General features: G+C 41.7%; 2 protein-coding genes across 2 annotated transcripts in view; one reads left to right on the top strand and one right to left on the bottom strand.

Moving 5' to 3' along the window:
• Positions 1 to 4,420, top strand: part of LOC143276086 (crystallin J1A-like) — a 13,617-nt gene extending 9,197 nt beyond the window's left edge. Inside the window, exons 5-8 of the mRNA XM_076580477.1 lie at positions 1,419 to 1,575; positions 2,792 to 2,985; positions 3,541 to 3,680; positions 4,301 to 4,420. Coding sequence (XP_076436592.1) covers positions 1,419 to 1,575; positions 2,792 to 2,984 — 350 coding nt within the window. The 3' untranslated portion in view covers position 2,985; positions 3,541 to 3,680; positions 4,301 to 4,420. The remainder of the gene's footprint in view (positions 1 to 1,418; positions 1,576 to 2,791; positions 2,986 to 3,540; positions 3,681 to 4,300) is intronic.
• A 2,004-nt stretch (positions 4,421 to 6,424) lies between these two features.
• LOC143275931 (ankyrin repeat domain-containing protein 45-like) lies at positions 6,425 to 21,146 on the bottom strand. The gene is made up of 5 exons (XM_076580277.1): positions 20,741 to 21,146; positions 18,549 to 18,716; positions 15,246 to 15,340; positions 13,909 to 14,047; positions 6,425 to 6,736 (listed from the first exon to the last, which is right to left on the bottom strand). Exons 1-5 carry the CDS (start codon positions 21,024 to 21,026, stop codon positions 6,711 to 6,713), a joined length of 714 nt encoding a protein of 237 aa, XP_076436392.1. The 5' UTR covers positions 21,027 to 21,146; the 3' UTR covers positions 6,425 to 6,710.
• Positions 21,147 to 26,447: the final 5,301 nt, after the last annotated feature.

Genomic DNA, 26,447 nt, shown 5'->3' with positions numbered 1-26,447 from the left:
TAGGCTATGTTTATAATTATATTCAAATAATGTTTCTTAATTCTTTCTGTTTTTATATTAAAAATACTAATTATTACCTGCAGTGTGTGGATGTATGTATGAAACAATGTATGTGATATTTTTTACATTTGTATCTTCGTAATATTTGTAGGGGCTGTTGTTGGCTTTTACAGTTATGGTCCCCATGTTGTTTACTTGTCTATGTAGTGATAATGCACCTGACCAAATTTCTCCAGTTGGAGATAATAAAGTTATTCTTATCTTATCTTATCTTATCTTATCTTACCCACATGATGGGCACAACTGCTGAGTGGTTAAAGCATTGGACTTTCAGTATGAGGGCCCCAGGTTTGAATCCAGGTCATGGCACCTGATGCATAAAGGTTGGAGATTTTTCTGATCTCCCAGGTCAACAGATTGGCAGACCTGCTAGTGCCTCTATCCCCTTCTCTCTCTCTCTATATATATATATACACATGCAGAAGATTAACTCACTCAGTACGGCCAGTCCTCTCTTCTCCTCTACACAGACCCCTCGGATGTCCAGTGGGTGTCTGAATGACCCAACCTTTAGCTTCTGTCATCAGAATTGTGGTATTCTTTGTCAACATTCACGTCTTCAGTATAAGAGCCTTCCGCTTGCAATATTTTGATGATGGTAATTGGGGTGAAACGCTGTTAACGTCGTCTCTTTCGCTGTTCGTATGGAAAGAGTTAACTATGCATGTATAAGATCCTGTAATCCATGTCAGCGTTCGGTGGGTTATGGAAACAAGAACATAACCAGCATTCCTCCCCACCCCCTCCCCACCACCCACCCCCTCCCCACACCACCACCCCACCACCACCCACCCCCTCCCCACACCACCACCCCACCACCACCCACCCCCTCCCCACCACCCACCCCCTCCCCACACCATCACCCCACCACCACCCACCCCCTCCCCACACCACCACCCCACCACCACCCACCCCCTCCCCACCACCCACCCCTGAAAACGGAGAATGACCGCCTACATGGCAGGTGTAAAAATGGTCATATACATCAAAAGCCCACTTGTGTGTACATACGGAGTCGCAACCCACGAACCAAGAAGAACAACAACAGCAACTTGACTCTTGCATCTTTTTGTCGAGGATAAATCCTCCAAAGTCCACCTATGCGCTGGGCTCCTTCTATTGAATTGTAGCCTGTAACCTTTTCTGCAGCCGCACAGAGTTCGGAAGTAGAGAAATGCTTTTTATCAAACCCTGGCAGTTCATTGTTTGCAACAAAAACAGGTAAAGTACGCTCACCTCCCAAGTCAGTACCAGTCGTCATGGTGAACAAATCAATAGAAACAAACACCATCCGTGAACTTTCAGCTGGGTAAAAACTAATGCCCAGAGGCCTGTCCTCGCATGCCATGTGCCTCCAGGTTCCGACACGGACGACCAGATCGACTGCGTGCTGCGGATGGTGCCGGTGTGCGCGCTGTACGCAGGTCGCGCCGACATGCTGGACAGGGTGGAGGACGTGCTACGAGTGACCCAGAACTCGGACACTGCCATCTGCATGGGGCTGGCTGCGGCAAGGTGGGTGGGTAACTGATGGGTTGGGTTGGGTTGGGTTGGGTTGCATTGTTTTGTGTTGTGTTTTGTTGTGTTGTGTTTTATTGGATTGGATTGGGTTGGATTGTATTGCATTGCACTGCTTTGAATTGCCTTGTGTTGCGTTTTGTTGGATTGCATTGCCTTGCCTTGTGTTGCATTGCATTACATTGCATTGCACTGGATTATATTGTGTTGCATTGCAAGGCCTAAGCGTGTCGGGTTATGCTGTTGTCAGGCATCTGTCCAGCAGATGTGGTGTAGTGTATAGGGATTTGTCCAGCAGATGTGGTGTAGTGTATAGGGATTTGTCCAGCAGATGTGGTGTAGTGGGCTTAGTAGGTGGTGTCCTAAGTAAGTTGAATCAGAACAGGCACCACTGAACACTACCGAAGTGACTCAGCAGCAGTGCAGGGTCTCCTCTGGTGTGTGGCCTCCTGGCGACCTAATATCGATGGTTCCTTGCGGACTGCCGATGGTGGAACTGTGACGGACAAACCCAGGTGTGGCCGTGTATGGGGGATTCTAAAAAAATGAGCAGCGTGGGAGTAATGCCACTGAAATGGTGCAGATGATGGGGCAGCAAAAAAAAAACAAGAGAGGCAAGGCCTTCAAGACTCACTTGTGATAAATTAAGTCCCCTAGCATTAATTACAGAGTAATTTCCCTTTTTTACTATCTGCACCAAAACGTTTGCAAAATAAATAAAACTTCCATGCTTAGCAAACGAAGTTCCCGTTTGAACAAAAAATGATAATAATGACTGCTCTTGTTGTTGGGTGAGAATATCAGATCAAAGTGCCAAGTTTAGAGAATACAAAAAATATAAATATAACAGTAAATGCAGTTTGCATATAATTAGGTTTCATTTTTCTTTTTTTTTGTGCCCATCCCAGAGGTGCAGTATTGTTTTAAACAAGATAACAGGAAAGAACTGAATTTTTCCTATTTTTATGCCTAATTTGGTGTCAACTGACAAAGTATTTGCAGAGAAAATGTCAATGTTAAAGTTTACCACGGACACACACACACACACACACACACACAGACAACCGAACACCAGGTTAAAACATAGACTCACTTTGTTTATACAAGTGAGTCAAAAAATTATTATTACGTGGTGTAGCGTATATTATGGACTTGTTGGAACGCAGTGATACCTCCTTGAGAAAGTGAAAGTGAAAACTGGTCTCTCCGTCAGAGTGCTGGAGCAGTACATTCTTCACGGGAAAAGTGACGGAGTCCTGGAGAAGGTCATGACCGACCTCGGGGACAAAGGCCGTCAGAACCCGCAGGAGCTTGACCGCGCGGCCATCGGCTACCTGCGACAGGTGCAGAAATGCCTGGACCTCTCCCACCACGCCGCCGTCACACAGAACTTCCGCAAAGACTGACGTGAGTGGTGATAGGCGTGTGTGGGTTTTGTTGTTGTTGTTGTTTTTGTTTGTTTGTTTTTGTTTTTTTAGAAATAACATAGAGTGAGGAGGAGTAGGATTTTTTTTTGGGGGGGGGGGGGGGGGGGGGGGGTTGTTTTTGTTTAATGTCCTGTCCTGCTTACTGTTGGGTTTGTTTTGTTTTTTTTTGTTTTTGTTTTCTTTTTAGACAGCTAGTTAAGGTATTGATTTTCATATTTGAATTCTATCATTTGTAAAATGTATAAATAGATGAATAAATGACCAGATGAATGAATGAATAGATAAATTGATTAATTAATTAATAAGTGAATAAATGAATAGATAAATGAATAAATAGAGAAATAAATAAATCAGTCCATCAATCATTCAATAGATAATTGATTATCAGTTCACAGATGATATTTGTCACATTGATAGAATGAACGTTGCCTGTTAACGTTGTCACGGATTTGCCGGGGTCAGTTTCTGCAACACAACATCAGTTCACAGACAGTACGTCACAGTGACAGAACGTTGCCTGTTAACGCTGTCGCAGATTTGCCAGGGTCCTTCCAGTCCGCCCTACAGGGGGCGTTGACGGGAAAGGACTTCACATCGGCCGTGCGCGCCACCATCAGAGTCGGTGGCTGCAACGCCTCGCGGAGCGGCTTCATCGCTGCCTGCATGGCTGCACAGGTGAGCGCTGTAGTTTTCCCCTCCTGGGATTTTTTTTTTTTTTTTTTTTGCTGCCCCATCATCTGCACCATTTAGATTCCCCCATACACGGCTACACCTGGGTTCGTCCGTCACAGTTCCAGCGTCGGCAGTCTGCAGGGAACCATCCCCTCCTGGGATTTTGGTGTTGCGAGTGTGTTGTGAGTGTGTTGTGAGCGGGTGGAGGGGCTGGGGGAAGGGAGGGGTTGGTGGTTGGGTTGGTGTGTATGTAGGTTTGGGAAGGATGTGTGTGTGTGTGTGTTGGTGTGTGTGTGTTAGTGACTGTGTGTGTGTGTGGGGGGGGGGGGGGGGGGATGGAGGGGTGGGTGGGTGTGAGTGTGTATGATTGGAGGTTGATGTGGCTGGGTTGATGTGTATGGAGGTATGGATGTGTGTAGGGGGACGATGTGGGGGTTTTGGTGTGTGTGTGTGTGTGCGTGCATATGTTTCTGGGTGGGGGTGTGACTGTTGGTGTGTGTGGGTGTAAGTGTGCATGGGTTTGTGCATGTATGACTGTGGGTGTGGGTATGAGTGAGTCTGTGTGTGTGTGTATAGACAGATACGTGTTTGTGTGTATTTTGCACTATCGCTGTGTTTCACAGACTGGGTTGGACGGTATTCCTGAGAGCTGGCAGCAGAGAACAGACATGTTTCCAGACATCCTGGATCTGGCGAAACAACTGACAGAAATTGTGTAGACTGCACGACCACGAATATCATCCAGTATTCTTTCTTCTGTCTTGTTCTCTCTCTCTGTCTTTAGTGTTTCTCTCTTTCACTTTCTCTGTCTCTCTCACTCTTTAGAGTTTCTATCTCACTCTCTGCCTCTCTCTCTTTTTTTTTTTTTTTTTTTTTTTTTTTTGACTTGCCTTGCAGACAAGGTAATATGACAAGATTCTTTTTCTTCACTTGCAAACAGGAAAATGCGCCAACGTTAACATTTAATTCTTTCCACTCTTGTGAACAAAAATTTTCATACATTCAGGACATGCTTATTATAATACTACAAATATGTCATTGGTTGAAACGCCATAGTGACATACATGTGTGTATACACTTTCATTTACATTGTTCAGGACAAAAATGAATAAACACCAACACAGGAAAGACTTGTATAAAAAAAATATATAAAATAATTTTTTTTTTAAATCTGCAATGCTAGATCAGGGCTGTTGAGTGGAAAAGAGCCGAGTATATCATGGATTTAATTACACATACTTAACCGTGACCCACTAGTGCAGACTCCGGCAGGGGTCTGACATTCCTGTCCTGTGCAAACTACTATCCGCCTATGCGGAGAAAACGAAAGTAACTACAGCCGATAACCTCCCGGAAGTAGGTAACCTCCCCTTTGTCCCGCTGGCTAGCGCCCTCTTTTTCCGGCAGCCATCTCGACTTCTGTTCCTGTGCACTTCATACGGCTAAGTTTTTTTGCATTTTCTGTCTGTCGATTCTTTGGCGTTTCTGTTTTTTGTCCAGTTATGTGGATTTTGATTTTTTTTTTTCTTCTTTTAGAGAGCTTGACTTTGTCACACAGCAACCAGATCTGAAAGGATCTGGTGAAATTTTGTGCGGCGCCCCAGGAATGGCTCTTCACAAAGCTGAGGTAGAAGAGAGAGAGAGGGAAAGAGAAAGATAGTGAGACAATTTTATTTTTGACACACAAGTATCTATCGAAAAAAAATGTCTGGAACTATTTCAGTTGCGAATTCTGCATGCAGGGTATGGAGGAGAGAAAGTATGATTACATCATTAGAAACCGTTTGCGGTCAATGAAGTAGGATGGAATGTTTTTCGTGCTGTATCTTGTTTGTAGAAACACCCTGAAATAGTTCCAGACAGGACAGATGATGAACAAACCATACTGCATGTATATTTTGTTTTGTGTTCTTGGTTTTGGTCTTCCGGCTGTTTTTGGATTGTTGTTGAACTCTGTGAATTTGTGTTGTGATGAATAAACCGTTCTTGTATGTGACACAGATCGTGTTTGTGTGTGTGTGTGTGTGTTTGTTTGAGCATGCACATGTGCGCGCGTGTTTGTGTGCGCACACACTGTGAGCATGCATGCATGTGTGACACAGAGAGAGAGAGAGCTGTAATGACCAGCTTGCATTTTATCATTTACTTTTACAACAAATGATTCTGTGTAAGACTTCACTTCACAGAAAGAACGCATTGTCGTAATGTACTGTTTTTCTTTTTTTGTTGTTTGTAATTGACATCTTTTTTTTTTTTTTATAATCTTTCTAGACTACACATCATTTATACAAACTTCACTAGCGAATTGTTCTGCAGAAATCACAAAGCAACAAGTGTGTATTTTATCTTCATGCCTTTGCACATGAAGAGGGGTTCAGGCACTAAAATGGTCTGCGCATCTGTTGGAAAATAAAACCTCCACTCTTAATCCACCATGTGCCTTGCATGTATGTGATTCAAACTCATAGCCCTCAGGTCAAAAGTCCAGAGTTCTAAACACTTGGCTATTGCACCATCTATCACTGTTAGAAGTAATGGTGGTCTACCAGCTACAATCACACCCCTACACACACACACACACACACACATACACACACACACACTCACTCACTCACTCACTCACATTGAGACACACACTCACACAGAAACACAAACACACACTTCATGTACACACACACACACACACACACACACACACACACACAGAGTAATACCATCATCATCAAACTGACCATCAAAATACTTCACGACAATTTTATTATGCATATTGGAAAAAAAAAAAAATCACCACATTTGAATAAAAATACAGTTTTAGTATAGGCTGATAGGTAGGGCATTGGGTGATGGGAAGGTGGGGGGCGAGGGTGTGTGGAGAATTTGTGGTTAATCAACACAAGCAACAGCAGGGAAGTGCTAATTCTGTTCACTGTATGCCAGTGACTGAAGGTATGTCGTAAAAAAAATCTTTCACAACTGGCATTGCATGTCTGTGTGACATGCTCAGGAGTTGGTCTCCACCGAGTGTTCTGTTATTTACTTTTTTTCGGGTTTTTCTGGCGCTGAAATAAAGACACACACACAAAAAAAATCATTAGTGAAGTCTCTCTTCTCAGATACAAAATGTTACACGTGTGTGTTGTTTTCCATAAACACAGCCAAACACACACACACACACACACACACACACACACACACACACACATGTATGTCTCTCAATATTCAAACAGTCATTAACATTTTGGTAACTGTAATTAAGACCTTAAATGCTACCACAATGTTAAAAATTCAATTCACTGTTCTTTAAGGAAAAATACAAAAACAAAAAAAAACCCATCTCATTTGTGAAGTAAAAAAAAAAAAAAAGCCATCTCTAATACTGCAATCTAACAACAAGCTATGCTATGGAGGGAACTTCGATACAAACTTTACTTTTAATGCTCACTTCACTGAAAGTCAAGGATATGCTTACATACCAATTCTTTTACTAATAATATTTTGGTCATGGTGCCTGACATAAAGATGGCCATTATTCAGACATTGCAAACAGGATAACGCAGAGAGAGACAACGCTTGATAACTTATCAGTCAGAAACATACTGTTCGGTTTTTACACGTTAAAGGTCCCATAGCCATTTTTAGGGCTGTAAGGGCAGTGAATTCATGTCCATTGTGTCAGTTTCAGTAGCTCAAGGAAACGTCACTGCGTTCGGACAAATCCATATGCGCTACACCACATCTGCCAAGCAGATGCCTGACCAGAAGCGTAACCCAGTGACTCTTTTATTATATTATTATTATTTAGTTATTTAGTTTGTTTTGTTGTTTTTTTTGTTTTTTATGTACGCCTATAGTTGGCTTCATCATGTTTTTGCGCCTTATACATATTATTATTTGTAGTAGTAGTTCTTTTTTTCTGTATTTATCTTTTTTTTTCTTCTTTTTTTTTCTTTTTTTTTTTTCTCAAGGCCTGACTAAGCACATTGGGTTACGCTGCTGGTCAGGCATCTGCTTGGCAGATGTGGTGTGGCGTACATGGATTTGTTCCAAACGCAGTGACGCCTCCTTGAGCTACTGAAACTGAAACTGAAACTGTGTCAAAGACTCAGCACAGGAAGGCAGGACCCAGTTGTCTTTCCCCGACTACTTCTTCTTCTTCTGCGTTCGTGGGCTGCAACTCCCACGTTCACTCGTATGCACACGAGTGGGCTTTTACGTGTATGACCGTTTTTACCCCACCATGTAGGCAGCCATACTCCGTTTTCGGGGGTGTGCATGCTGGGTATGTTCTTGTTTCCATAACCCACCGAACGCTGACATGGATTACGGGATCTTTAACGTGCGTATGTGGTCTTCTGCTTGCATATACACACGAAGGGGGTTCAGGCACTAGCAGGTTTGCACATATGTTGACCTGGGAGATCGTAAAAATCTCCACCCTTCACCCACCAGGCGCCGTCACCGTGATTCGAACCCGGGACCCTCAGACTGACAGTCCAACGCTTTAACCACTCGGCTATTGCGCCCGTCGTCTTTCCCTGACAAACAACGTCACCCGTTTCTCTCCTGGGCGGCATCAGGAAAATCAGAGTAAAGTCCCTTTCCCAAAGGACGCAAACACCATGCCGAAACAGAGGGCCTTAAATCCTGATCAGTATCAGTATCAGGTGTAATGGGTGTTTTGTATAGTTACATATGGAAAACTAGAGGAAATGTGTTCATACATAAGACACTCCATATGTTGTGTTTTTTGGGGGTTTTGGGGTTTTTTCAGAAAACAATGTATGGAGTGTGTTCTTTTCACATTACGTTAGCTAAGCAAAGTGTCCACAACTCTATGCCGATGCTGGGCATAATGTCTATTATATGTTATAAAACTGCACTGTTACACATGATGAAAATGTGTCCACCTTAACCAAATTGAAAAATAAAGGAAAAAAAAAAGAAAAAGAATAATATAAGTATAATGACTTATGATGATGATGTTATTGTTAATGTTCACTGTATTCAAAAAATTTTTTCTTTCTTTGTCCCCCCCCCCAACCCCCCCCCCACCCCCCCACCCCCCCACCCCCTTTCTTTTCCATCTACTCTGAATTGTTATAATGAATTCATGTACAAAATAAAACGGTGGTCAACCCAAGAAAGTCCGGGGAAAAAAAAAAGTATCAGTATCAGTAGCTCAAGGAGGCATCACTGCGTTCCAGTCAAATCCATTATACGCTACACCACATCTGCCAAGCAGATACCTGACCAGCAGCATAACCCAACGCGCTTAGTCAGGTCTTGACAAAAATATATATAAATAAATAAATAAATATAAATGAATTTTTAAAAAATAATAATAAAATAAAATAATAAAATAATAAAAAAATTTATAATAAATTTGAAAAATAATAAACAAAAAAAAAAAGTATATATATATATATATCTCTCTCTCTCTCTAAATTAAATCTAAGATACTTGACAGTTTGTATTCCTTGAAAAAGAACCCATGGCAAGATAAGCAGTGTCCTCTGGCAATAAAATGCTGTTGAAAAAAACATCCACTCTGATAGGTATACAGAAATATATGTTTCTGCGTGCACTCAAGACCTGACTAGCATGTTCTGTCATGTTCTGTCGAGCATCTGCCTAACAGGTGTAGTGTAGCGTATATATAACAAGAGAGGCAAGGCCTTCAAGACTCACTTGTGATACACTTAAAAAAAAAAAAATCCAAGCTTTTTATGTACTGAGTATAATTTCAAAATGTAATGTTTAAGATGAGAAAGATCAGTTTAAATCAAATTAAGTCCCCTAGCATTAATTACAGAGTAATTTCCCTTTTTTGCTATCTGCACCAAAACGTTTGCAAAATAAATAAAACTTCCATGCTTAGCAAAAGAAGTTCCTGTTTGAACAAAAAATGATAATAATGACTGCTCTTGTTGTTGGGTCAGAATATCAGATCAAAGTGCCAAGTTTAGAGAATACAAAAAAATATAAATATAACAGTAAATGCAGTTTGCATATAATTAGGCTTCTTTTTTTTTCTTTTTTTTGTTCTTTTTTTTTTGTGCCCATCCCAGAGGTGCAATATTGTGTTAAACAAGATGACTGGAAAGAACTGAATTTTTCCTATTTTTATGCCTAATTTGGTGTCAACTGACAAAGTATTTGCAGAGAAAATGTCAATGTTAAAGTTTACCACACACACACACACACACACACACACAGACAACCGAGCACCGGGTTAAAACATAGACTCACTTTGTTTACACAAGTGAGTCAAAAATGGACTTGTTCTAATGCAGTGACGCCTTCTTGAGAAACTGAAACTGAAACTGAAACTAGCAGTGGGTGTTTAAAAGGGATTTGGGCCCAGTGTGGCAAGGGAACCATCCTTCTAAAACAGTGCAAACCACAGGGCAGGAAAGCCATAACTGGGCACAGTGCACATTATTTAATAATAATAATAATAATAATGGATACTTATACAGCACACTATCCAGAAATCTGCTCTAGGTGCTTTACAAAAACGCTTTTGTTAACATAATACATCATATCTATGTTACATACACACACCAAAAAAGTGACTACACACACACACACACACACACTGCATACATACATTTTAACATACATGTGTATCTAACAGCTACCCTAACACATACACACACATAGGCAGGCACAAACTTATATAAACACACGCACACACAATACACATTCATGTACATGCATGTAGTTATGTACACATACATATGTATACACACATAGTCAAGCACAGCTAACGCAAAGGAAGTGGACCTGCCACAATTGAACTTATTGCTGAGGGAAAAGGTGAGTTTTGAGACGAGATTTAAAAGATGCGAGGGAATCAGAATAACGGAGGTTATCAAGGAGCTTGTTCCACGTCTCAAGAAAACGATCTGTGTCCATATTTACAATGAATTAACTAGAGCTGAACCATAATTCACAGTTTCTTTCGTGGTATCTGTTGATAATATATCAACACACCAGTATGTTTAAACAGTCTGAACACTTTGGCAGTACTATTAGAATTAGACACCTAATTTTTTGGAGAAATGTCACTGAAGTATTCGGAATATGTACACTTAAGCAAATATAGTGTAGTTATACTAATGGTATTAATATAAAGAACAAGTAGAAGAATAGCAATTATCATAAATACTGATAATGATAACAATAAAACAACAGTATCAATAATAACAGATGATGATGACGCCAAAGGTTCCATACTGTTTCTCACAGTCCAAATCAGTATGGCAACGTACAGACAGTAAAATTAAACGTTTTATACAAATACCGCAACCAGCTGTACAACTACTAAAAAATCAGACTGATAAATTTAGCTTTGATAGCAAAATGTTTTGTATACATAAGCATAAATAATCAAAATGAATCTAAGATAAAAAAAAAATAATAATAATAATAATAAAAGAAGAAGAAGAAGAAAAAGAAAAACATGTAATACTAGGCACTTGGTCCTGAAACTCATAATCAATGAAAAAAAAAAGGTTGGACAGAGCTAAAAAGAACCACAGTTATATCGACATAAGAAACACTCCAAAACTAATGACAGACATGGTCACACACACACACACACATACACACACACACGTGCGTTTGACATTTCAGGTGCAGGTGTTATACCATAAATTATTATGATGCACATCACTCCTGATTATAAACAACCAAACTCATCGAGACAACAGAAAAAAACCGTGCAATGCACAACAACCCACTGTAGATATAGCATGCAGAGTGTAGGCACATCTCACAGAATTTTTTTTTTTTTTTGAGGTTTTTTTTTTTCTTTTCTTGTTTCTTGTTGTGGGAAGGAAGAGAAAAAGGGTGAAAGATCCTTGCAGTACTTATTTTGTAATGAATAAAGTATCCTGTATAATATATCGTATCGTATCGTATCGTATCACATCGTATGACATCACATCATATCATAGTAACAAATATTCTGTTTTCTTTATCAATCAATTTCCTTTTTCCCTGCTATCATCATTGCATTTTGTCTGGGGGTTTTTTTTGTTTGTTTGTTTGGTTTTTTTTTTGTTTTCTTTTTGTTTGTTTGTTTTTTCTCAAGGCCTGACTAAGCGTGTTGGGTTACGCTGCTGGTCAGGCATCTGCTTGGCAGATGTGGTGTAGCGTATATGGATTTGACCAAATGCAGTGATGCCTCCTTGAGCTACTGATACTGATACTGATCATTAAAATGCTGCGACAGTAATGATATTCTTTCATAACCAACTGCTTCTTTTGTGAATCTTTTATATATATATATATATATATATATAGATATATATAGATATATATATATATATATATAGTAATTACCTCATCAATGAAGCTACAGACTCTTACATGTTCACATACATACATACATACATGCGTTCACTCAAAAAACATACCTTGTCTACTAAGCACACACACACACACACACACACACACACACACACACACACATTCACATCAATAAAGCTACAGACTCTAGGTGTTCACATATGTACATGCGTTCACTCAAAAACATACCCTGTCTAATAAGCACACACGCACACAAGCACACATTCACATCAGTGAAGCTACGGACTCTTACATGTTCACATACATACATACATGCGTTCACTCAAAAACATACCTTGTCTACTAAACACACACACACACACACACACACACACACGCACACATTCACACATGAAATGAATGGTAAGTGCCTGAGGGCTGCTATGAGTCGACTTAACTTAGGTAGGCAGCCTGATGTGCCAAATTACTCTGTTTGTGAAGCGCTTAGAGTTTGGTTTCTAACTGAAGATAGGCACTATACACCCATGTAACTATCCACCCCCCTCTCTCTCTCTCTCTCTCTCTCTCTCTCCAAAGTTGGTTTCTAACTGAAGATAGGCACTATACACCCATGTAACTATCCACCCCCTCTCTCTCTCTCTCTCTCTCTCTCTCTCTCTCTCTCTCCAAAGTTGGTTTCTAACTGAAGATAGGCACTATACACCCATGTAACTATCCACCCCCCCTCTCTCTCTCTCTCTCTCTCTCTCTCTCTCTCTCTCCAAAGTTGGTTTCTAACTGAAGATAGGCACTATACACCCATGTAACTATCCACCCCCCCCCTCTCTCTCTCTCTCTCTCTCTCCAAAGTTGGTTTCTAACTGAAGATAGGCACTATACACCCATGTAACTATCCCCCCCCCCCCTCTCTCTCTCTCTCTCTCTCTCTCTCTCTCTCTCTCTCTCTCCAAAGTAGACAGCTGTTTCAATTTAAAATAATAAAGAAAGAAAGAAAAGAAAAAAAAGTCATGGACAGCTCACTGGTTGAGATCTAGTACACACGGTGCAGAGAGTGTGTGTGTGTGTGTGTGTGTGTGTGTCTGTGTGTGTGTGTGTGTGTCTGTGTGTGTGTGTGTGTGTGCGCGTGTGTGTGTTTTACAACACTCAAACAAACCCAACTCACTTCCTTCTCTGGACCTGTGGTGGCAACATGCAAGTGTCATGACACCGGTGACTTAATTACACACATACACACTGGTGACAAAATTTTGGTGACAAATTTTGCAAACATGTATCTTTTTTTCTTTTCTTTTTTTTCTTTTCTTTTTTTTTTTTTTATACCAAATCTTACATGTGTCAGTGATAAAATTGCACACACCCACAGACAACAAAACTGTGATACAAATTTACAAAATGATTTTTTTTTTAATTCCCACAGTTGTTGTTTTTTTTTGTTGTTGTTGTTTTTTATAAGCAAAATGAACTAACAACTAGAAATCTAAGTTCTATGTCTACTAGTTTATAGCAGAAATCTAATATTATGAGATACTCCATTTGCTGTGTGAAATTCAAACACCGTGGAACAGAACGTAACGCATGATAATTAAATCAAACACTGTACGTTTTGTATCTGTCATATTATGACGATGCCTTGCTGTGTGAAAAACAAAACAAAACAAAAAACCCAAAACAAAAACAAAACACACACACACACACATAAACGTAGAATATATGTAACGTGAGATAAATCTATCAAACACTGTATGTGTACGTGAAAACATGTTCATATAATTTCCAAAAAGTAAGAAAGCTGTACACGCTTGTCACGCTTGTCACTGACGTACATACTAACCCCCGATTCCCCAACCCCCTTCCCCACGCGCTCACCCCTGCCCCCAACTGAATTTAAAAAAGAAAAAAAAAACTATGTACTTACGAGGTTCGGACAGTTTCTGCATGACGGGCGCAACAACGTCCTCCAGACCCTGTCGCTGTGCGATGAAGTCCCGCGTCGAGGCATCCGGTATGGTGTCCAGCCACTCTGTCTTCTCCTTGCAGGATGATACCACCAACGTCTGCCGTCCAACACGCCACACCAGTCAATACAACACTACAGGGATCACGGCTGAGGCAAAAACCACCACCACCACCACCACCACCACCATATCAGCAATAACAAGAAGCAACAGCAACAACTTCTTCTTCTGCGTTCACTCATATGCATACGAGTGGGCTTTTACGTGTATGACCGTTTTTACCCCGCCATGTAGGCAGCCATACTCCGTTTTCGGGGGTGTGCATGCTGGGTATGTTCTTGTTTCTATAACCCACCGAGTGCTGACATGGATTACAGGATCTTTAACGCGCGTATTTGATCTTCTGCTTGCATATACACACGAAGGGGGTTCAGGCACTAGCAGGTCTGCGCATATGTTGACCTGGGAGATCGTAAAAATCTCCACCCTTTACCCACCAGGCGCCGTCACCGTGATTCAAACCCGGGACCCTCAGATTGACAGTCCAACGCTTTAACCACTCGGCTATTGCGCCTGTCATAACAACCACAAATAACTTGCACCATGACAGAACTAATGTCTGTGCAACATGTGAATCAATATTATACAGGGATTAAGGTTGAGGCAAAAACAACAAGAACAACAGCAGCAGCAGCAACAGCAACAACAACAACAACAACACCAGCAGCAGCAGCAATAACAACAAACTCCTTGCACTATGACAGAACCTATGTCTACATGGAGAGGCACCTGAATTTCAGTAATCTGTATATTTGTATACAGCTATTTCCATTTAGTGCCATTTAATTTATCTTTTTTTTTCATTCATTTTATTTGTTTGTTGTTTTCTTTTCAGGAGGGGCGTGGGGGAGGGAGGGGGGTTGTGTGTGTGTGTGTGTGGGGGGGGGGGGGGAGGGGGGGGAGGAAGTGGGGGAGGGGTGTTTTTTTTTTAGAAAGAGTGGCCATGAATGTTTCATGTAACTTGTAATATTTTTCTTTCATGTAAAGCGCCCTGAGCTCTTAGAGAGAAAGGGGCACTATATAAATGTACATAATTATTATTATTACTATCATTATTATATTTAACATGCATGCACTCATCTCCAGGCCCGACTAAGCACACTGGCTTATGCTGCTAGCCGGCTGGTCTGGCGTCTGCCTAGCAGATGCGGTGTAGCGTATTTGGACTCGTCCAAACGTAGTGACACCTCTTTGAGAAACAGAAACTGAAACTGAAAGTGAAGCTCTGCAGACAAACCTTCTCATCCTTGCTGATCCGGTGGCCGGCCTTTTCTGGGTCTGTCACAGACTCGTGGCACAGCCGTATGTACTCCACCAGGTTCACTTTGGCTTCTGAAGGCACAACCACAAGCATTTTTTTTTTGTTTGTTTGTTTTTTACTGCATTCACTGTATGGATTATTGCCATGGTAGCCATGCATGATCCTTTCTTTATGAAAACAGTGATAAGACAAAAATAAGAACAAGGAGAAGAACAGAAACAAGAACAAGAATATTGACGAGGATAATGATAATGATGATGGTGGTGGTGGTGGTGATGATGATGATATCAATAACTAATAACTAATAATAATACTAATGACAAGAAGGAAGGCGAAGATGGAGAACAATTATGACAGTAATGATGATCTTAATGATGATTATAGTAATCCTAATCCTAATGATGTTAATGAAAAATAACATAAAAAATAAATTAATTAATATTTATAATAAAAAAAGGAGACAAAGCAGAAGAAGAAGCAGAAGAAGAAGCAGAAGAAGAAGAAGAAGATGAGGTATTTAGAGAGTGGTGAATCTTGTGCAGAGGAAAAAAAATCATTGCGCTTTCCTAGCCATTTCCTAGCAATTTTTCACAAGCATGCATGATTGAAAGAGGACCCAACGGGGGCCATAGCCGAATGGTTAAAGCGTTGGACTTTCGATCTGAGGGTCCCGGGTTCAAATCACAGTGACGGTGCCTGGTGGGTAAAGGGTGGAGATTTTTACGATCTCCCAGGTCAACATATGTGCAGACCTGCTAGTGCCTGAACCCCCTTCGTGTGTATATGCAAGCAGAAGATCAACTACGCACGTTAAAGATCCTGTAATCCATGTCAGCGTTCGGTGGGTTATGGAAACAAGAACATACCCAGCATGCACACCCCCGAAAACAGAGTATGGCTGCCTACATGGCAGGGTAAAAACAGTCATACACGTAAAAGCCCACTCGTGTGCATACGAGTGAACGCAGAAGAAAAAAGAAGAAGAAAGAGGACCCATGAGTGTGCTCATTTGCAGATGAGTGCCTTAACCATTTGTCTACCGTCCTCACACCACATTTACACATTTACACCACCACACCACAGCGCACCATACTCCACAACACACCACACCACACCACACCCCACACACCACACTACACCACCCCACACACCACACCACACACTCCACATACAGACATGTTAAACACTTCCACCTGCCCATTCCAGGAAATCCATGTACTCAAGCGTGCATGATTCAAAGGGGCTCAGAGTGTGCTAATTTGAAGATGTAAGTGTCTAAACCATTTGACCACTGTCCTCACACCACATTTACAACACACCACACCACACCACACCACACCACACTCCACCAAACCACACCACAACACACAGACAAACCACACCACACCACACCACACCACACTCCACCAAACCACACCACACCACAACACACAAACAAACCACACCACACAAACCACAACAGCACAGCACAGCACACTCCACACCACACCACACCACACCACACTCCATCACAATGCCACACTGCACCACACCACACTCCATCACAATACCACACCACACCACACCACACCACACCACACTCCATCACAATGCCACACCACACCACACCACACCACACTCCATCACAATGCCACACCACACCACACCACACCACACCACACTCCATCACAATGCCACACCACACCACACCACACCACACTCCATCACAATGCCACACCACACCACACCACACCACACCACACTCCATCACAATGCCACACCACACCACACCACACCACACCACACCACACTCCATCACAATGCCACACCACACCACACCACACTCCATCACAATGCCACACCACACCACACCACACCACACTCCATCACAATGCCACACCACACCACACCACACTCCATCACAATGCCACACCACACCACACCACACCACACCACACCACACTCCATCACAATGCCACACCACACCACACCACACTCCATCACAATGCCACACCACACCACACCACACCACACTCCATCACAATGCCACACCACACCACACCACACTCCATCACAATGCCACACCACACCACACCACACCACACCACACTCCATCACAATGCCACACTGCACCACACCACACTCCATCACAATACCACACCACACCACACGACACCACACTCCATCACAATGCCACACCACACCACACTCCATCACAATGCCACACTGCACCACACCACACTCCATCACAATACCACACCACACATACCACACATCACCACATACAGACACATAAAATGCTTCACCTGCCCAATGGGACTCAGAGTGTGCTCATTTGCAGATATGAGTCCCTTAACCATTAAATTTACCATTTAAATTAAATTTACTGTCCTCACACCACAGCACACCACACCACCGCGCACTCCACAAAACAACACATAAACCACGCCATACTCCACACCTCAACACACACCACACCACACTCCACACACAACACACAAACCACACCACACAAACCTCACCACACAAACCACACCACACCACACTCTACCACACACCCCCATCCCACACCACACCACACTACACCACAACACACAAACCACACAGCACCACACCACCCCATCCCACAACACAAACCACACCACACCACACTCCATACCTCAACACACACCACACCACACTCCAAACAACAACACACAAACCACACCACACAAACCACACCACACGACACAAACCAAACCACACCACACCACACTACACCATACCACACCACACCACACTCTACCACACCACCCCACCCCACAACACAAACCACACCACACCACACCACACCACTCTGCACATCACCACACACAGACACAATATTAAATACATTTCACCTCCCCACTCCAGGAAATACGACACAATCAAGCATGCATGATTCAAAGGGACTCAAAGTGTGCTCATTTGCTGATAAGTATCTCAACTATTCGACCACTTTCCACACACCACATTCACACCACACCACACCACACTCTACTACACCACCCAACACTCTACACAACACACAAAATACACCACACCACACCACACCACACTCTACACCACACTCCACCACACCACACCACACCACACCACACACTACACACGTCACCACATACAGACACATTATCTTCTTCTTCGTCTTCTTCGTTCATGCGTGGGCTACAACTCCCACGTTCACTCTTATGTACACCAGTGGGCTTTTACATGTACCCCCGCCATGTAATGTAGGCAGCCATACACAGCTTTCAGGGGCAGACACATTATCAAACGCTTCACCTGCCCACTCCAGGAAGTCCACACACTCCGTCTGGTTGTAGCGGACGGCCGTCTCATGCGCCCGTTCTCCGTGAACGTTTCGCTGCTGGAGGTTGGCACTGAACTCCACCAGCACCTTCAGCACCTCCACCCGACCCCAGGCGGCAGCGTGATGCAAAGGGCAGTAACCTGTGGTACAATACAATGCAACGCAATGTCATACAATGCAATACAGTACAATGCCATACCATGCGATACAGGTAGCATACAATGCAATGTCATGCGATACAAAGCCATACAATATAATGCCATACAATACAATACAATACAATGCTATACAATGCAGTACAGTACAGTACTGTGCAGTGCAGTCCAATCCACTTCTATATAATACATTACAATACAATATAATGCAATGCAACGCAACGCAACGCAACGCAACACAACACAATACATTTTTATTCATCCAACTTAGAAATAATTATTGATTGTGCATCCACAGGCTCACCACTTACCCTTCACAATATCTCATTCAAAACAAGGCTGAGTCCAGCACACACAAACCATGACACAAAAAAAAAGAAAGGGAACACATATAAATTAAGTATACACAGTCGGGTAATACAACCCCAAAACAGCTTGATTTACCACACACACACACACACACACACACACACACACACACACACACACACAGTCCACACACACACACACACACACACACACACACAAATAGATGAATCAAATGAAAGAACCACACAACAAAACAACAGAAACAGCAGAACCATGAAACATTTGTACTATCAGGCTGCATCATCAAAAGATCTTAATTTCCTAAAACAGTTTGATCAGCCGTTTATTAATGCAGCTGAACTTTTACTCAGTCAATGATAATCTCTTGTCAGAATTACATAAAGATATATATATATATATATATATATATATATATATATATATATATATATATATATATACAGAGAGAGAGAGAGAGAGAGAGAGAGACATATATATATATATATATATATATATATATATATATATATATACAGAGAGAGAGAGAGAGAGAGACATATATATATATATATACAGAGAGAGAGAGAGAGAGAGAGAGAGACATATATATATATATATATATATATATACAGAGAGAGAGAGAGAGAGAGAGAGAGACATATATATATATATATATATATATACAGAGAGAGAGAGAGAGAGACATATATATATATATATATACAGAGAGAGAGAGAGAGAGAGAGAGAGACATATATATATATATATATATATATATATATATATATATATATATATATATATATATATATATATATATATACTAGTTAAGTATATTTACCTACCTGTTCAAGAATATACCCCTTGATGATGTACTACAGTGGTTGAAAAAAAAAGGAAAAGATTTGTGGTGCTATCTGAATATGTTTTGGTTCAGTTTATTTACATATATATGCCCAATATTTAAAGAAAAATCTTTGTTCATTTCACCAAAAAGAAAAAATACTGATTCCTGATACTATGACAAAAATTGTAGTATAAAGATGCACACAAAAACACACCAAAAAACAAACAAAAAACCCAAAATACACAGTACAGTGATAATACCACTGTGAGTTTCAGTTTCAGTTTCAGTTTCAACTCGGCATTGAAATATGCAGACTGATCCATATACGCTAATCCACATCTACTGTATAAAAAGTGTGTGTGTGTGTGTGTGTGTGTGTGTGTGTGTGTGTGTGTGTGTGTGTGTGTGTGTGTGTGGAAGCAGGGTCATGGGGGTATATGGTGGGAGCAGATTATGACCTATATATTATCGAATGTGCTGGTCTGCTCTGAAATCAAGTAAATAAATAAGTTGATAAATCAAAATTTAACTTAAAAGAAGGGAGAAAAATAACATATTCCAAGTGGACATGGTGCATATAGCAAACTTATCATATTACAAGAAGAACTGCTGCCAATGCTGGTAAAATACTTCCATGACTGTTTCTCTTTGAAATGTGTATTCTGTTCTATTCTATTCTCTTCTCTTCACACACACACACACACACACACACACACACACACACACACACACACACACATTAACTGTATACATGACAGTAACTGTATGCATGACATTTCACTCACTATTTACATCAATAATGATGGCTGTGATACACTTTTATCTAAAACTGAAAGAAAAAAAAAGCACCCACCTTTGTCTGTGATGCTGGATAAGTCAGCGCCCCTGTTAAGCAGCTCGCGACATATGTCTGTTCGACCAAAGCTCGCTGCCAGATCAAGCGGCGACTTCCCATCATCGTCCCTCTCGTTGATCAGTTCGTTGATGCTTTCCTTGTAAGGATCACTATCATCTTCGAAGCTTTTCACTAATCGCTCGAGGTCGTTTTTGTAGATACAGTGCGTCACTATGGTGGTATCTGGAAGCAAAACTTCCTCTTGAACTGCTTCCTCAGGTTGCGCATCTGATTCCATAGTCATGTTGACTTACTGGACTGACAGCTGTTGCTTTGCTGGTGTAGAAAATATCTAAATGATAAGCCTAAAACGAAGTCGTAGACTTCCACAGGAAGCTGGCTGGCTTGTTGCCCCCAAACAAACACATACCGAATACGTTGTGTGTCGCTTGATTTGATTGGTGAATTCTTCACAGGGGCGGAAATGCATTCTCAAGACGAAGCCCATTACTGGTTTCAAATCAGTTCTAAAATGCAAACCAGATAAACAGCGATTCTGAATAAAACGAATTAATGAATTAAAAGAGAAGAAGAAATAGATTAATTAATCAATTGAAGTAGCTTTTTTTTTCTTGCTGAACAATGAAGTTCTGAATGTCCAGTCCTTCCACTAAAACACCACACATGAATGAAAGAATGGTCTAAGGGGAACAATCCTTACTCTCTTGTGGATTGTAATGGATTGCCTCCCGTTGACAATAAAGTAGAAGGAAAGAGTAATGGTGGACGAAGGGGAGGACATGAACGGTGTTGCTGCGCGAGTAACCTTGTTTGAGAAAAAAGAAAAGAAACAAAAAAAAGAAAAGAAACGAAGAGTTATGTATTTGTTCTTTTATTTTTCATACCAACGACTTTGACTTCAGCTTGTCAGGAACTTAATTGGCCCACTCTAGAACATAAATGTATGAGACATTAAATTTTTGGGTCGAAAATCAGGATTGTATATGAACTCAAACAAGCGCAATAGTTATGGTTAGGCAGCCATAAAAAAAAAAAAACCCTGTTCAGTCCATTACACTAATCATTTACAGGCGAACTGGAACCCTGCACAGTTTAAAGGACTAGTTGTGTGGTTTATCAATCAATGAATTGAAAGACTGTACTAAAAAAAAAAAAATTAAAAAAATCTATTCAGAAAGATTTCCTGATGCTAAACATTTATTCAAAATCTAAATATGGTGACACCAGTTGGAAGAGTAACAACATTAAAAATCACTCATTTTGTTAGAATTCAGATACATTTGTGGATGTTTTCACCGCACCCTAATGACAGTTTCTTTCAGGGTTTACAAAACTTATGCTATGAATTTGTATGGAACAGGAAAAGAGATAAAATCAGTAGAAAACTGTACATAGCAATATAATAAATGGAGGACTTGGACTGGCATATTTTCATAACTTTTGCTATCGTTTTGAACTGGCCTGGATCCAAAAACCCATGCAACAAAACACAAGTGGAAGCATGTTGAATTTTATAACTTTCCATTGCTTCGAATCATTGACAAATTTTACTTCATTAGTTTTTTCTCTTTCTGCCGTCAGTTGAATTGTTGTGTTTTTTAAGCAATATGAAGGGGGTTCATGTGGATTTCGAATGGGATTCTGACTGTTAATCTTCACAATTGACACAATCAAACTTGGCAGTACATCCATCCCTCTTTCCACGTCAGTCAGGAACCTCGGTGTTGTCCTTGACAATACACTGTCCATGCAAAAATTTATCAGTCAGACATGTCAGTCCTGCTACTGTCAACTGCGACGCATCAGTGCCGTCCGGAAATATCTGTCCACTGACGCAACATCTAGACTTGTCGTTTCTCTCATTCTCTCTCGCCTTGACTACTGTAACTCTCTATTGTCTGGTTTGCCTGCTTCATCCATTCAGTCCCTTCAGCGCATGCAAAACTCTGCTGCCCGACTCGTCCTCAGAAAGAAAAGATCTGAGCACATCACTCCTCTTTTGCAACATCTCCACTGGCTCCCTGTCTCACACCGAATAAAGTACAAGATCAGCACTCTATGTTATAAATGTATTCACAAAACTGCCGCTTCCTATCTCTGTGGCTGCCTTCACCTCTACACTCCATCTCGCTCACTACGATCGGCTTCGGATCCACTCTGTTTACGCATACCCAGATTCAAACACTCGACTGTTGGCCGCCGTTCTTTCTCTGTCTCTGGACCTTGCGATTGGAATGAACTTCCTCTTTCGCTTCGTCAAGTCTCCACTCTCAGCTCTTTCAAGTCTGGCCTTAAAATAGCCTCCCTTCCCTGCCTCTTCCTTGTCTTCAGTTTCTCCAGTTTTAGAGTTATGCATGTGTGTGAATGACTGGTGCGAAAGCGCTTTGATTTGTCTATGCACAAGATTCAGCGCTATATAAATACCATTATTATTATCACTTAAACTGTGTGGACGACATAAATGAGGGGGGCGGAGGTTGGGGCGGGGAGGGGGTGAGGGGGGATATATGTCCTTTACCTTGAATGCTCTTCCTGTGCGTATGTGTATGCGGACGTGTGCGTGTTTGGTGCGGCAGCTTGCAATATGATTTTTTTTTTTTTTTTTGGCCTTTGTTCGTTGTGCGTGGGTGTAATAGTTTTGCCATGCTTTATCTATAATGTTGTACTCCATGATGCATTGAACACACACACACACACACACACACACACACACACACACACACACACACAAAAACCACCATTGACGCGCGCTCTGAGAAAGAACACATAGACACAGAAAGTCAGATGGACAAGCAGATCGAGGCACACAAACGCACATATTCAATGTTTTGGGGGTTTTTTTAAAAATATTTTTTTACTTATTTATGATGATGATGATTATTATTATTATTATCATTTATTTATATTTTTATTCTTTATTTTTCTTTTCTTTTCTTTTTTTTCTTTTTTTTTTTCAAGGCCTGACTAAGCGCGTTGGGTTACGCTGCTGGTCAGGCATCTGCTTGGCAGATGTGGTGTAGCGTATAATGGATTTGTCCGAACGCAGTGACGCCTCTTTGAGCTACTGATACTGGTACTGTTTAGTGTGAGCCACGACGCATAAAGACAACAACAACAACAACAATGAAACAAAAACATTTTAAAAAAAATTTTAATTTTTAAATTAAAAAAAAAAAACACCGAATATAATTATGTATTCATTGATGACACATAGTCAGGTAGACGACAGACAGACAGAGAATCTGAAGCGCGCTGGTTCGAATCACGGCTTGCCGCCGGTATTTTCTCCCCCTCCACTAGACCTTGAATGGTGGTCTGGACGCTAGTCATTCGGATGACACGATAAACCGAGGTCCCTTGTGCAGCATGCACTTAGCGCACGTAAAAGAACCCACGGCAACAAAAGGGTTGTTCCTGGCAAAATTATGTAGACAAATCCACTTCTATAGGAAAAAAACAAACAAAAAAAACTACACGCAGGAAAAACAAAAGAGGGCAGGGGGGCGGGGGGGGGGGGGCGGCGCTGTAGTGTAGCGACGCGCTCTCCCTGTGGAGAGCAGCCCGAATTTCACACGGAGAAATCTGTTGTGATAAAAATAGAAATACAAATATAAATACAAAAATACAAATATTGACGGGAAAATCTGACGGGCGCAATAGCCGAGTGGTTAAAGCGTTGGACTGTCAATCTGAGGGTCCCAGGTTCGAATCACGGTGAAGGCGCCTGGTGGGTAAAGGGTGGAGATTTTTTACAATCTCCCAGGTCAACATATGTGCAGACCTGCTAGTGCCTGAACCCCCTTCGTGTGTATATGCAAGCAGAAGATCAAATACGCACGTTAAAGATCCTGTAATCCATGTCAGCGTTCGGTGGGTTATGGAAACAAGAACATACCCAGCATGCACACCCCCGAAAACGGAGTATGGCTGTCTACATGGCGGGGTAGAAACGGTCATACACGTAAAAGCCCACTCGTGTGCATACGAGTGAACGTGGGAGTTGCAGCCCACGAACGAAGAAGAAGAAGAAGAAGGGGGGAAAATCAAACTGGTCGTCTAGTCATTCAAATGAGACGATAAACCGAGGTTTCCCCTGGCCGTGTGCAGCATGCACTTGGCACACTCAGAAAGAAACCCACGACCAACACCACCGAAGTGACTCAGCAGCAGTGCAGGGTCTCCTCTGGTATGTGGCCTCCTGGCGACCCAACATCGATGGTTCCCTGTGGACTGCCGACGCTGAAACTGCCGCGACGGACGAACCCGGGTGTGGCCGTGTATGGGGGGAATCTAAATGAGCGGCGTGGGAGTAATGCCACTGAAACGGTGCAGATGATGGGGCAGCAAAAAAATAAATAAATAAAAATAAAAATAAATAAAAATCCACGACCCATCCCCTCCAGTTCACTGAATATCTGGGTTCCTATCCCCCTCTCGTCCTTTCTTCCAAGTTTGACAGAAAATCGAACTGAGCGTCTAGTCGTTCGGATGAGAACACTAACCGAGGTTTCGTGTTCATGCATTGCGCGCTCTGAGAAAGAACCCATGGCAACAAAAAATGTTGTCCCCTGGCAAAAATTCTTTAAAAACAAATCCACTCTGATATGTACACAAAAATGTATATACATGCACCCATAGCGACGAGCGCAATAGCCGAATGGTTAAAGCGTTGGACTGTCAATCTGAGGGTCCCGGGTTCGAATCACGGTGAAGGCGCCTGGTGGGTAAAGAGGTGGAGATTTTTACGATCTCCCAGGTCAACATATGTGCAGACCTGCCAGTGCCTGAACCCCCTTCGTGTGTATACGCAGGCAGAAGATCAACTACGCACGTTAAAGATCCCGTAATCCGTGTCAGCGTTCGGTGGGTTATGGAAACAATAACATACCCAGCATGCACACCCCCGAAAGCGGAGTATGGCTGCCTACATGGCGGGTTAAAAACGGTCATACACGTAAAAGCCCACTCGCGTATATAAGAGTGAATGTGGGAGTTGCAGCCCACGAACGCAGAAGGAGAAGAAGAAGAAATGCACCCATAGCCTGACTAAAGCACGTTGAGCAACGCTTCTGGTTGACAGGCATCTGCCTAGCAGGTATGGTGTAGCGTGTATGGATTTGTCCGAACGCAGTGACAAAATCAATGACAAATGACAAATGTTTTGTTTTTTTTTTATATTAAATTAACCTGGATACGCTGAAGGCTTCTTTACACTATGCCCTCACACACACACACACACACACACACACACACACACACACACACACACACACACACACACACAGGCACGCACGAGCGCACACACGCACGCACACACACTTTCACTTACTCGCATGCGTACACAGTTAATTTCTACCCCCTAACAACTAAAAACAAACAAACAAACAAAAAAACTGAAACTGAACTGAATCCGTACCACGGAGAACAACAACAGCAATAACAATAAATAGAATAAAGATAAATAGATAGATTAATGAGAATAAAAGCATACAACAAAGATACAAAATTAATACGTGTAACATGTGGCACACACACACACACACTGTTGCCTCCCCTGTCTCTCCTTCACAGACGATTGGGCATTGACACTGGGAGGACGGTTGTGAACCACAGGGTTGTCTGTCTTCATCTCTACACTTTGCAAGTAAGTTTCACGTTCAGTTAAATTCAGTTTCTCAAGGAGGCGTCACCGCGTTCGGACGAA

The sequence above is a fragment of the Babylonia areolata genome, chromosome 31, assembly GCF_041734735.1.
Source record: "Babylonia areolata isolate BAREFJ2019XMU chromosome 31, ASM4173473v1, whole genome shotgun sequence".
NCBI lineage: Eukaryota > Metazoa > Mollusca > Gastropoda > Neogastropoda > Buccinidae > Babylonia > Babylonia areolata.
Note: the sequence above shows the minus strand (reverse complement) of the source record. Positions and strands in the feature narration are given on the sequence as shown.

Bases quoted from the DNA above. Each gene is read 5' to 3' on its own strand.
- LOC143275931 (XM_076580277.1), bottom strand. From the start codon at position 21,026: ATGACTATGGAATCAGATGCGCAACCTGAGGAAGCAGTTCAAGAGGAA. The intron at 18,717-20,740 runs GTGGGTGCTTTT...ATTGTACCACAG, and splicing joins ATCCAGCATCACAGACAAAG to GTTACTGCCCTTTGCATCAC. The intron at 14,048-15,245 runs GTTTGTCTGCAG...GTTGGACGGCAG, and splicing joins GGATCAGCAAGGATGAGAAG to ACGTTGGTGGTATCATCCTG.